Genomic DNA, 12,062 nt, shown 5'->3' on the forward strand with positions numbered 1-12,062 from the left:
ATATTTCTCCCGGCCCGGGAATCGAACCTGGGACCTCTGCGTGGCAGTCCGGCATGGTAACCGTTCGGCCATAGAGGCAGTTAAGTAAGTAAGTTAAGTTAGAGGCAGTTTTTCCTTATATAAAAACCTGCTAACACACAAACTACACTACACAAAGACAAAATGCACACATAATATCCGGAAAAGTTTGTTACAATTTTGTAATGTTTTTAACTGTTTTCTCTAGTTTGTTAATCTTTGATAAATCCGATAACAAAAGACGTTTTAAGTATATCTTCTTGATATCGTGTCCAATATACAGCAAGGCTGCCGGTCATCAGCCCCTCCCGAGATCTTAAAGTCACCTACCAGCGCGCGTGTTAGATAAAGGACGCTGTACAGACGAAGATGGGCACGATGTTGGCTGAAGAGGAAGCGAAGGCTTTGGTTGAGTCGGAGGACTATCGGGATCATTGATATAATAGGCGGGCTTGAGCCTTTCGGTGATAGTTCTTCCTTCAAGATCGTTCATAGAGAAACATGGGTTTTTCCGATAAATCGAATTTGCAACGGCTTTTTGTGCCACCTCGATTGTCCTTAATATCTCAAATAAAATTACTCCTATTGCTACATACCGACTAATAGAGGAGTTGTTTTAAAGTGATAAGGACAATAAATTCTACACATCCATTTTGTATTGGTATACTACGTGAGTGCGCGAATGACAATAGCGCGAAAATGGTTGTACGAAAGCTTAAATGCGCGATAGTTCATTTGCGCGAAACCTTAAATGTTCGATAGTTCATTTGCGAGAATGGTCAGTTGCACGAAAGTTTGAATGCGCGATAGTTCTTTTGTGCGAATGACGATAGCACGAAGACATTTATGGACAAGATTTGACTCCCATGGCTGCAGGTAGTTGCAATTCTTTACAATGAAAAGCTTTCATAATAAACTACGTTTATTTTTGTAAAAGTTTATTAGGGTATACTTCCAACATTTAACTTGCCTTCCAGCTTTTGTAAATCTGTCTTCGTGCTATCGTCATTCGCGTAATCGGCATTCGCACTCACGTAGTACACCCAACTTGGTTTGATTTCAATTACGCTCTTAGATTGAACAATAAGCAACTACATTTCTAACGTAGGTATAATTACGTGTATTTTTTATGATGTATCTTTTTATGATGTTTTTTTTATGATCACAAATTACTGCACGAACAAGTCGTGCGTCTGTGGCTTCGAGTATATAACCAGAAATAGAGACGAAATATCATTTATTTTGTTTGAAAACTATTCTGCCAAATTCATTACGGTGACAACCATGGCAACTGCGCTCCGATTGACCAGCCCGAATTCGAAACAATTATTGCCCGGTGTCGTAAATTGTTCCACTTCAAATCGACCAGTTTAACTTGAGCTTTGCTACGATGGACGATAATTGATAAATAACACACATATTTAATATTTAATTACCGATGAAATGTGATTCCTTTTGTTTTGTAATTAAATGTTTTGCTGCTTTTCCCACACCACCGAATGGAACAGCCCCCCATAATTAGAGATATTATCTTTATTACAATAAATCATCGAGTATATAACCAGAAATAGAGACGAAATGTCATTTAATTTGTTTGAAAACTATTCTGCCATATCATTATTGTGACAACTGCACTCCGATTGGCTAGCCCGAGTTCGAAACAATTGACGGGTGTCGTCAACTGTTTCACTTCAAATCGACCAGTTAACTTGAGCTGCTATAATGGACGATAATTGCAAAATTACATATTTAATTACCGATGAAATGTGATTCCGTTTGTTTTGTAATTAGATGTTTTGCTATCTTTCCCACACCACCGAATAGAACAGCACGGCATTGTTAGAGATATTATCTTTATTACAGTAAATACAGAATATTTCTTGGAATATACGGAGACGTCCGCACAGGTCAGTAGTTGGCCTGTCTATATTTCAGTACAAACGGGAGTTGATATTTATTAGAGCTGTATCGCTTATGTGTTACCAGGAATATATGGCCCTTATTTCGTCTCTATTTCTGGTTATATACTCGATGCAATAAATACAGAATATTTTTGGAATAGTTCAGTTGTTGGCGCTGTACTATTTTCTTCTTTTTATTTATTTTAGCTTTCTAATTTGTGATTTTTAAAACGAGAGTTGATATTTAAAAGTGATATAACGCCCATTTGCCTGATGAGTTGCCAGGAATGGATGGCCCTTATTTCGTCTCTATTTCTGGTTATATACTCGATGGTAAGTGGTAATTAGCAACGCGCCTACCCATAACAGTTACAGTGTCATTTAAAATAGCATAGATTTGGAATGGACCTGTCGTCCAATTTGACCTTCGGCAGATACATTGAATCCATGACCAAAAATGCAGCAAGGAAGCTTGGGATCCTTTCCAGGGTGAGGCGTTACTTTACACCGGGACAGATGCTTCAGCTGTACCAAGCACAAGTCCGATCGTGCGTAGAGTACAGCTGCCATCTTTGGAATGGGTCTGCCACATATCAACTGGCCACTTTGGGTTCAATTGACAAACGTGTCAAGAGTCTTTTAGGTGACTCGGAATTAGTGGAGACGAAGCTGCAGAGCCTTGAACACCGTCGTAAAGTTGCTTGCTTATCGGTATTTTTCAGGATATATCGCGGAGAGTGTGCGATGGAATTACACGATTTAATTCCGCCTTCCCCTTTCCATCACCGAGGGACTAGGAGTTGGCTTGGGCACATTTATAAAGCGAACGGCTATGGAGTGGAATTCCCTGCCTGCAGATTTGTTCACTGAACGTTATAACTTGGGTCTTTTCAAGGCGAGAGTGAATAGGTATTATATAGGTGTGCATGCTCCATCGTCGACCTCATCGTCACTCTCCATCAGGTGAGATGGAGGTCAAATGCGTACTTATATTCTATCCTATACTATACCCGTCACCTTAAGACTTAAAGTTGACAAGTTCCACATGGAACTTGTCAGCTGCTGCTTGGCACATGCTGGTAAAACAACAAGCTAGTGCTCCCTCTAGCCTACTAAAGCGGAAAGCATTCATGCTTGCACTGCTATTTGGCGGTAGTAACAGTTAAGCTGGCAGTATTTCCCTGGACGAACTCTTCCACAAGGATCTGTGCTGCTACCAGTACAGAGTACAGGTGGTGTAGAGGATTACATATTGTTATTTCACGGAGTGATGCTATTTATTAACACAAACAACGTTGATTGGGATCTTCTTAAAATCATAAAAACTAACCAACATTTTATTGTCCCGGGAATAAAAGTTGGTATTAGTGAACCGAGTCACCCTCTGAATTATCGTGACATTATCTTTGAATTATAGTCACCATATATCGTTGTTCATTTAGCAGCGCTAATCAATTGACAGATTAGTTCTTTAAAATTTCGCAATATGGCTTCTTGTCTTCGCGTATAGCCGACGACGCTTAATTTCGAGTTCCTAGGTTTTCGCGATTCTTACACATTGGAAATGAAGCTACATTTTCTCTAAATCGCGTGTATTTGTTTTAAAGAAACCAAAGTTTCAAATTTTGTTTTGTTTTGTTTCAAAAACCAAAAACACGCTATTTAGATCCAAAAAAATTTCATTTCCGACGCTTCGTTTGTTTTTTTTATGATACCTAAGGATGAGACGAACAAGTTGTGCGCCGCGTGGTAATGGTAAGCAACACGCCTAGCAGTAATGGCAACATGACAAGTTCAATTGTGAGAACTTGTCATAATTATAAATAATAAGGCAATCTAAACCAAACAACGAAATTAATACACAATAAATAAATAGTACATAATAAATCTATTATGTATATTCAAAAATAGTGTTAGTAACTGTCGGCGTTGTCCATTCTAAAAGAGTTGTGAGGCATGCCGTGATGTCCGGTGTCGCGAATGGTGAATATGGCCCCGGCGAGCGGTTCCGCATTCTGGTCCACGCGCAGTCGGGACGTGGTCACGAACAGCTCGTCCATGTTTGGCCCACCCCACGCCATCGATGTGGTCCGAGAAACTGGTAACTTGTACCCGAAGATTACGTGTCTGGCGTCTGGATTAATGTGCAGTACCTGAACAAAAGCACAATACCAGTATCTGTAATTGGTTCTTATCTACTTGTATAGTCAGCAATAAAATTATTTGATCGATCAAACGGCCTGAACACAGAAACGGACATGTGCACCTTGAATTTAAAAAAATAGGAAATTTTGACAAAATAAATATAGTGAAGAAAGTCTAGTAAGTTTGTCACATGTGATGCTGATGGCAAAGGTACCGTTTAAACCCAATTAAAGGTCTGCAACATGCACTTAGAGAAATTCGTAAGACCTGCTAACTCTATCTGCAACTTAGTATTTCCTTGTAATATTATTCAAATATTGATACTCAGTAGAAGTGGTTAGTTAGCGTCAGACGTGTGCCAGCGTTAGGACTCGAAAGACGTACTTGAGCTCAGTCCCCCACTTTGTATGGTATGGCTGTGTCATTCCTTTGTGCAATATCTCTAAAATCGCAAAAAATGTCTTGTAGTAGTATTTCATATCCTCTGTAAGTGTTATTTTGATAAATATTTAATTTTCTGCTTTTCGAATTGATTCAAATATTAATCGTTCGTCGTAATCCAGCTACTGGCCGCAAGATGGCAGCACGTTGAATAAAAGTTCATTATAAAAACAAAACGTGACTTGCAATAAAGGCATTGAACTTTCAACGATATAACTGGGTAAAATATAATTATATTTAACTGTTTCCGTGGCCGAACGATTACCATGGACTGCCACGCAGAGGTCCCAGGTTCGATTCCCGGACCGGGAGAAATATTTGTATGGCTTACATTTATTTCTCTCGTGAGTTTGGGTGTAATTTGTGGTGGTCTATGTGTGTGTCCATGGCACTCGCAACACAGGGTTTTCATAGTGCGGGGCTATGTTGAGTGTGTGCGTTATTATTATTATATTAACAATCGAGAATTTGTTACATCTTTTTAAATTAGAAACTATGACCAATCATTATCAAGGTTTCGTAGTGTTTATTATTTGTTTGTGTGCGTTTTGATGACAGCGGTTCCGGTAGTAATGGAGACCTAAGACACTTCCATTGTTTTTCTCTTCTGTGGTATTAATAGATGGCATTGTGTGTTACAAACGAATTTAAAAATCAACGCTTACTAACATCGGTAGATGGCACTAATCTTCAACAAAATAAAAGATTAGCTGCCAGTATCCATTAAAAAAAGTTGTAAGCAATGAGCGCCGTCTAGTTCATTTGTTTATTATTCCTAAAAATTAGAGTAGCTTTGATAAATTGCAGCTCACCGATGTAAAATAAATTAGTTACAAAATAGCTTTTTGGTACTCGTCGATGGTGCACCAAGAGGTACTAAATACCCAACTACGTTTTCTTATATCGCGATTAGAATTCCCTTGAGTTATTGATATATATTGATCAATGGTATGTAAGAGCGGAGGGAGGCAACAGACGCTGGTTACAGTCCAGTCAGATCAAAGCTATCTTTCTGAGTTATTCGATCTTGATGGTCTTTCCGTCCTGAGTTATTCGATCTTGATGGTCTTTCCGTCCTGAGTTATTCGATCTTGATGGTCTTTCCGTCAAAGTAATTAATTATATAGTTGATTGTATTAGGCCTTACTTACATTTTTATTTTCTACTCTAATTATTACTTAAGTTATTGTTTTCTAAATTGTTTTAAGTTGCCTCCGATTAACCAAGTTGTTTTAAAAATAAAAAAAATCGCCAAAAATATTTTGTTTTCCTACTTAGGCGTTTTGTAAATTACGCGTGGCTACATAGTATTACTATTAAAAAAAAAACAATATGACTTACTGTGCCTCCAAACATAAGCGCGACCCATAGGTTGCCATTACTGTCTATGGTCATCCCATCTGGGATTGATTCGTCATATCCGTACGCCGCAACCTCAATTATAATCCTTCTCCCACCTGCATAACGGCAATTACTTTACACTCGTATGAATAGTTCGAAAGATGCAAGCGCACCTTTAACTCTATCTTCTTGTACTATGTAAAAAGTGGATTGCAACACAGCTGTGTGTATGAGTGATGATAAGAGGTACGTATACGTAGGTACGTAGGACTATACTCGTAGTACCCCTATACTTATTAAATAGTACCCGGTGTCTTACTACAACTTACACACTTTAAGCATGTTAGACACCATGCTCTTACTTCGCCCGTTCGCATTTGACCTTTCAAACATTGTGTACACTGAGTAATTTTATATGCCTTTTTAAGGACATCCACGGATCCCTAATCTGGTTAAGCTATGTACAGCGAGGCTGATTTTCCTCACGCACACAAATCAATCTAAGCTGTATTTGTAGAAGGCCGCTACAATTTTTTTTGTTATTAAAACTTTTATTACATTCCAAAATGAAGTAGGTACAAATGAGTTTTTAGACTCGTATTTTGTAATGAGCACTGTGCAGTAAGTATTTGAAGTACTTACACATGAAACACATATTTGATATATAAATCATTGACCTACCAATAAATGGACGTCGGGTCTGCGCTTAAAAGTGTCCGCATCTATAGGGCGTTAAAATCACATACAGAGCGTCAATCGCGCAACAGTCTTCGTTTGTTCGACTGTCAGCGCGGTTGTCAATCATGCAGTACCATATAATAATAACTTGTAAAAATTACTGCAGTAAAGTGTAAAAACAGGGTTTTGTACCATATTTTCACTAAACAAATATATTGTGTTGTCATAGTTCTCATTTAAAAATGTTATTTTGTGTAGTTTTATAGTATTTAATTTATATATAAATGAACCCTTAATATAAATTACAAAAGCACACAAAATAATCAAATAGCTAACTGTCCTTTTTCTATACATTGCATGCACAAAAGATGGAAAGAGACCCATTGTGTCAATTTCAAGAAGCTTATAGGTATATAAACTTCTTGGTCATTTTCAATTGTTCGAACCACAAGCGATTCAAATATTTAGAACAAAGAAACTATAGAGTCGCTTTGACTTTTCTAAAATGATTTTTAATTAAACGTTAGCAATAACCAACAAAATATTGTTGTATACGTTTTACGGTTTGGGATTACCTATTAGAAGTCAGAAAATACATTTGCCAGAAATAACGTTAGCTCGAATTTTCATAATGTCAAATCTATTTTTTTATGAAGATTACAAAATAAAAACTAGTTTTGTCTTTGTCAAAAGCATTAAAATTACACGAAAGCGTAACGGTTTTATTATAAATCGGTTTTCGGAATTACGGATATTTGAGTTTACGTTTAGTTGGAATATCGGTACATTTCTTATAGTATACGCTTATTTTCACATTTGTAGTAATATTTGTATGTATGTTGATGTTAATAAAGAGTTGGGCAGATGCCCAACTCTATATTATTTCTTTAAGTGAATTTGTACAAAATTCGACATAATAATATATATTATAAAAAATAATTAATATTTACGATAAAGGCTACTCCATTACTCTTGTGTTCAAGTAATTTTCAGTCGAAGCTAAATATGGTGCATTTTGTTAAATTTCCAGTAGAAGCTGAATATGGTGTTTTTGGGCCCTTAAATTGTTGCAAGCAAAATTAGGCAGTACTGCAATGACGTTACAATTAAAATTAAATGTACGCCTGAACCGACGCGGACGCAGCGGCACCCTTACTGCAACGTCAACAAACGGCTATGCCCGAACGGCTCCATCGACACACAACAAGGGCAAAAGCCAGCACTGATCTCACATCAAGACTTCAAACATTTTAGACTTACTAATATCCCCCTTTTGCGTATCATAGTCGTACGCCACAATCCTTTGCGTTGACGAGTCGATGTAATAAAACACCGTGTTGTTGAGAGCCCACACAAGACCATTAGAAATGGAAACCGGCTTTATGATGATACGAGGGTTGTCTAGGCTGTCCTGCGTTACACTGTACAAGGCCGCCCGATCTGGTTGGACATCGTCTGCGTTTTGTGGACCTTTAGTACCTGGACATAGAAGTATGGACGAGTTTATTGTGTTACAGATCAGTGGTTGACTGTTACGGGAGACACCATGGTAACTTATATATGAAATTACGCCTGTTTACCAATTTGTTTCGTAATTGCGTCCATTTCACTTAGCTTGACCATGAAACTATGGGTACTTACACCTTTTTCTCTTACGGTAACTTCATACCTAATCCACCTAGGATAAAATGAAAATAGTGGCAGATTCGTCTTAAAACTGTATAGCTTTACTCAAAATTCTAGGAACCCTTTACTTGTCTTTTATTTATTTAAGAGGATTTGACCTACACGATTATAAAATCGTACAAACTATCTGACATCCACGCAAAGCCTTTAGTGTCACGTGGCTTGTGAAATAAAAAGAATACACCAAATATTACATAGGCATAAAATTGTTGTTGCAAAGATTACTTTAATTCCTAATGCATTATTGTATTTATCGCCCACAGCGCACAAATACAATAGCAAAGCAAACAAAATTATTAAGTTTTAATAAGTATGCTGCTGCTAATACGAGGTGATATTGGGCGTTTTAAAATGTTATGTAAGTAATTATTATAGTTTGTTTCTTTAATGCATCTTACGTGTTGCCGTAAGACTTACCAAAAAAGAAACGCCCGTCGACATCTGCTTTGCCTTCATTTATAACGTTATCCGGTTGGCCGTTCTCTACTGTGGTGAGAAGACGCAGCGCTGAGTCCCCTTTGCTATTAAAGTCCAAGAGGTAAAGCGACGTCCGCACCGAAACGATTAACCTCTTTGAATTTGCCACTGTTGTCACCAAATTTGGCTCGCCATACGCTGCAAAATAATTCGTTTGATCCATTGACTTACAAATAAATGGACGACGGGTCTAATACAAAAACAACGAAAAAAATGTCCCAAGTCAACCTATTCGAAATTTAAATTGTAATGTCATCGCAGTATCGCGCTGTCAGTAGAACAAATGAAGACTAAAGCGGAGTTTGGCGCTCTGTATCCGATTTTAGCGCCTTACAAGTGCGGACACTTTTTAGCGCGGACCCGACGTCCATATAATTGTAAGTCAATGGTTTGATCATATATCTTCACCGTGATCAAATAACAACACTGAATTGCCCTTACCGATATGTTTGGTTAGAATCTTGCCGGTGCTGTATTCGAGTTTATGGACGTTCTGTTGAACCACGTCTACGAAATAGAGGCACTGTTGTTCGGTATCCCACACGGCGCTCTCGCCGTGCAAAAACACCGCAGGGTGCCCTGGATTATCTAACGACGCCACCTGCTCAGAATCGCCGAAATCATTCTCCAAAAACAATAGAACTGGTGTTTACTAACATTACACAAGTTCCTATTCGAAACAATGCTCAAGTCGCTGTATGTATTGTTTCGAGTGGCTTATAGAAAACTAATTTACTCACCATCGAAACTTTGTAGAACCTTTTCACATCATTAGCTGCTGCTATGTGGAGGATAAAATACAACAGAAACACTTTTCCTACGGTCATTTGAATCAGCGCGCCCGCTCAGGTACCGCAGTGACTTTGGTCTAATGAACACTGGCGAACAACTGCGTAAGCGGTGCAAGTGGTGACTACAAAAAAGTCGTAAAAAGAAATCACAAAAAGTTCATAGTTAAGTGATAAGGTGCGGCGGATATGAACTATCGCAAGCCCCTAATGTAACATGTATTCGTAAAGTAATTATCGCGATACAAAATAACTAAGGCGTCCGTTAGCTCAGACAGTTGTTATTATAACTACTGTTGGCATCCAAAAACAACACCAATATGTATATTTATAAAAACGAAACCTACTGTTGTATGACGTCATATAAATAACACAATTAGGTTAGTTCCCAGCACTTCAGTCAATCTTGCTTACCCAGCTGCTCTGAACACCTTTTATATATATCTACAATGTGTCGCTGCGGTCGCACCCCTTGTGCTTTGACGCTCTGCAATCGTTGTCGTGCAATTCCTGTTTGCTTATTATGATTATTAAGACAAAGCTCGAACACTCAATCTTTTTCGACCCAATAGGACTTGAACCCACGACCATACTGCACTGAACTGAACTACGCGTCAAGTTGTCGAAATCACCTATGTTATTATTAAAGATCTTTGTACTGGATTTTTCGACATTCTCCGTCGCTAGAGACGTCTAGAGAGAGATTTTAGAACCTTCTTCACAGCAACCAGCACCTTTGCAGGTGCCTCAACTGAGCAGATCAAATGTATTATTGAAATTTTTTTTGTGAAATAACTCCATAATATCAATAAGCTACAGAGAGTAGACAGAAAATACTTTTTCGACCCTATGGGACATGAACCCACGACCGTACTGCACCGTAGCATTTATTGCTCTTACCAACTAGTGAGAGATTTTAGAACCTTCTTCATCGCAGCGAGTATTGTCCTGTTTTCTTGTTAATGTTTTATAATTTGTAAATTTTGGTCTTTTGTATTGTGAAATTAGTATACGAATATTTCTTGCTTGAAAAAACATCACTCTGTCACGGATAGTTCAAAATGCTGCTAAAATATTGTCACGCTGTCACCTACATAATAGGGAACCAAATTACATTTCACTTACAATATATTACGTACATTACTTGACATACGCAACTCTCAATTAATGAAGTTTCCTGTGGAAAGGTTAATATGTCAGCAAAGGCTGCAATCTGTTCAATATTACCGGATACTCGGGGCCCAATTTGTGTGTAACAATTCTTTTGTTATATATTAAAAGCCTCATGGCCATTCAGGCTTTTTGAGTAGGTACGCAGACGATATTTTTTCCGATGCAAATTTCAGTGCTTCAAATTAGGATATGTATTTTTGGCGATCTTCAGGGGAGGCCTGTGCCCAACGGTGGCTTCTTTTGGATAAAACCTGCAGTTTTGTGTCATTCATGACGAATTCTATCTAATTTTCTTTTTAAAACTTTTTTATACTATCGAGTGACGGGACGAGCAAGACGTGCGTCTGATGGTAGGCTTCACGCCTGTCCATAACGTTACAGTCACCCAGAGATATAAGTTGACAAGTATGGGACTTGTGCCTGTAATTTCACCAGCACCCTTACCCTTCAAAACCGGAACACAGTGATGCTGACATTACTGCTTGGTGGCAGAAATAGGTAAGGTGGCAGCACTTCCCTGGACGGGCTCTTTCTCAAGGAGCTCACCTGCTACTGATCAACGATCTTCTAGAAAGTTGTATCTAATGAGCTGTCTTACGCGATGACGATAAGAAATAAATTACGTTTCTTCGTTTTTGGCTAGGGACAATGATTACAGGACATAATTTCGATGTCAGATCCAATGTTTAAGTATATGCACAACCACAGTCAATAGAGTTACATCTCGTGCAACTTGGAAATAATGTCGATCATGACAATTTTTTCCAAGTTAGAGGTTTATTCACCTCGGTGCAGATCCTACACATATTTAACTACAAGAACTTGGTGGTGATTTTGCTTACTAACACTATCAACCACTTCTCTAACAATGTCATTATTATAGTAACTTGATCTGGTTTTTTTACATTCATGCTGAATAAATAAATATAAATTGGCATTTTATAATATCTCTCTATCTGTTGCTCCACTACAAAATGATATTAATCAAAGCGTGTTCTCATTATATGAAGGTACCATTACAAAGTGTTTTTCACGGATGTAGCATTAAGGTGCGTAATATCTACAAAATTTTTTTTTAAACAAAAATGAATGAACATTACTGCACCTTTTTGTTATCAAAAAGTTTTATGCTTATAATATATGTTCAGCACAATATGCTGCCGTACGTATACATTCGTGAAAATTTATTTCGTGACAATAATTGGACAGCGCGCTGTATTCCTACCAGTAAAAAATCATAACCACATGATGACCAATCTTTTGTTAATGTTATTCTTTGGATTATAAAATTTCATATTCTATTAACAACGTCAATAAAAATTCTGAAAGAAAATAGGAAAGTATAACCACAAAATTATTTTCCAATAATCGAATTCCTCTCTTTAGGTTAAATATTGCAATGTACTTGTAATGT

General features: G+C 37.7%; 1 protein-coding gene across 1 annotated transcript; it reads right to left on the reverse strand.

The window, feature by feature from the left end:
• Nucleotides 1-3,832: 3,832 nt before the first annotated feature.
• On the reverse strand, nucleotides 3,833-9,585 carry LOC113239483 (regucalcin-like). Its single transcript, XM_026476513.1, has 6 exons — nucleotides 9,428-9,585; nucleotides 9,129-9,288; nucleotides 8,628-8,825; nucleotides 7,785-8,003; nucleotides 5,847-5,962; nucleotides 3,833-4,072 (listed from the first exon to the last, which is right to left on the reverse strand). The coding sequence occupies exons 1-6, from the start codon at nucleotides 9,512-9,514 to the stop codon at nucleotides 3,833-3,835; spliced, it is 1,020 nt and encodes a 339-aa protein (XP_026332298.1). The 5' UTR covers nucleotides 9,515-9,585.
• Nucleotides 9,586-12,062: the final 2,477 nt, after the last annotated feature.

This window comes from Hyposmocoma kahamanoa, unplaced genomic scaffold, assembly GCF_003589595.1.
Source record: "Hyposmocoma kahamanoa isolate Upper Pololo Valley unplaced genomic scaffold, ASM358959v1 99879, whole genome shotgun sequence".
Classification (NCBI taxonomy): domain Eukaryota; kingdom Metazoa; phylum Arthropoda; class Insecta; order Lepidoptera; family Cosmopterigidae; genus Hyposmocoma; species Hyposmocoma kahamanoa.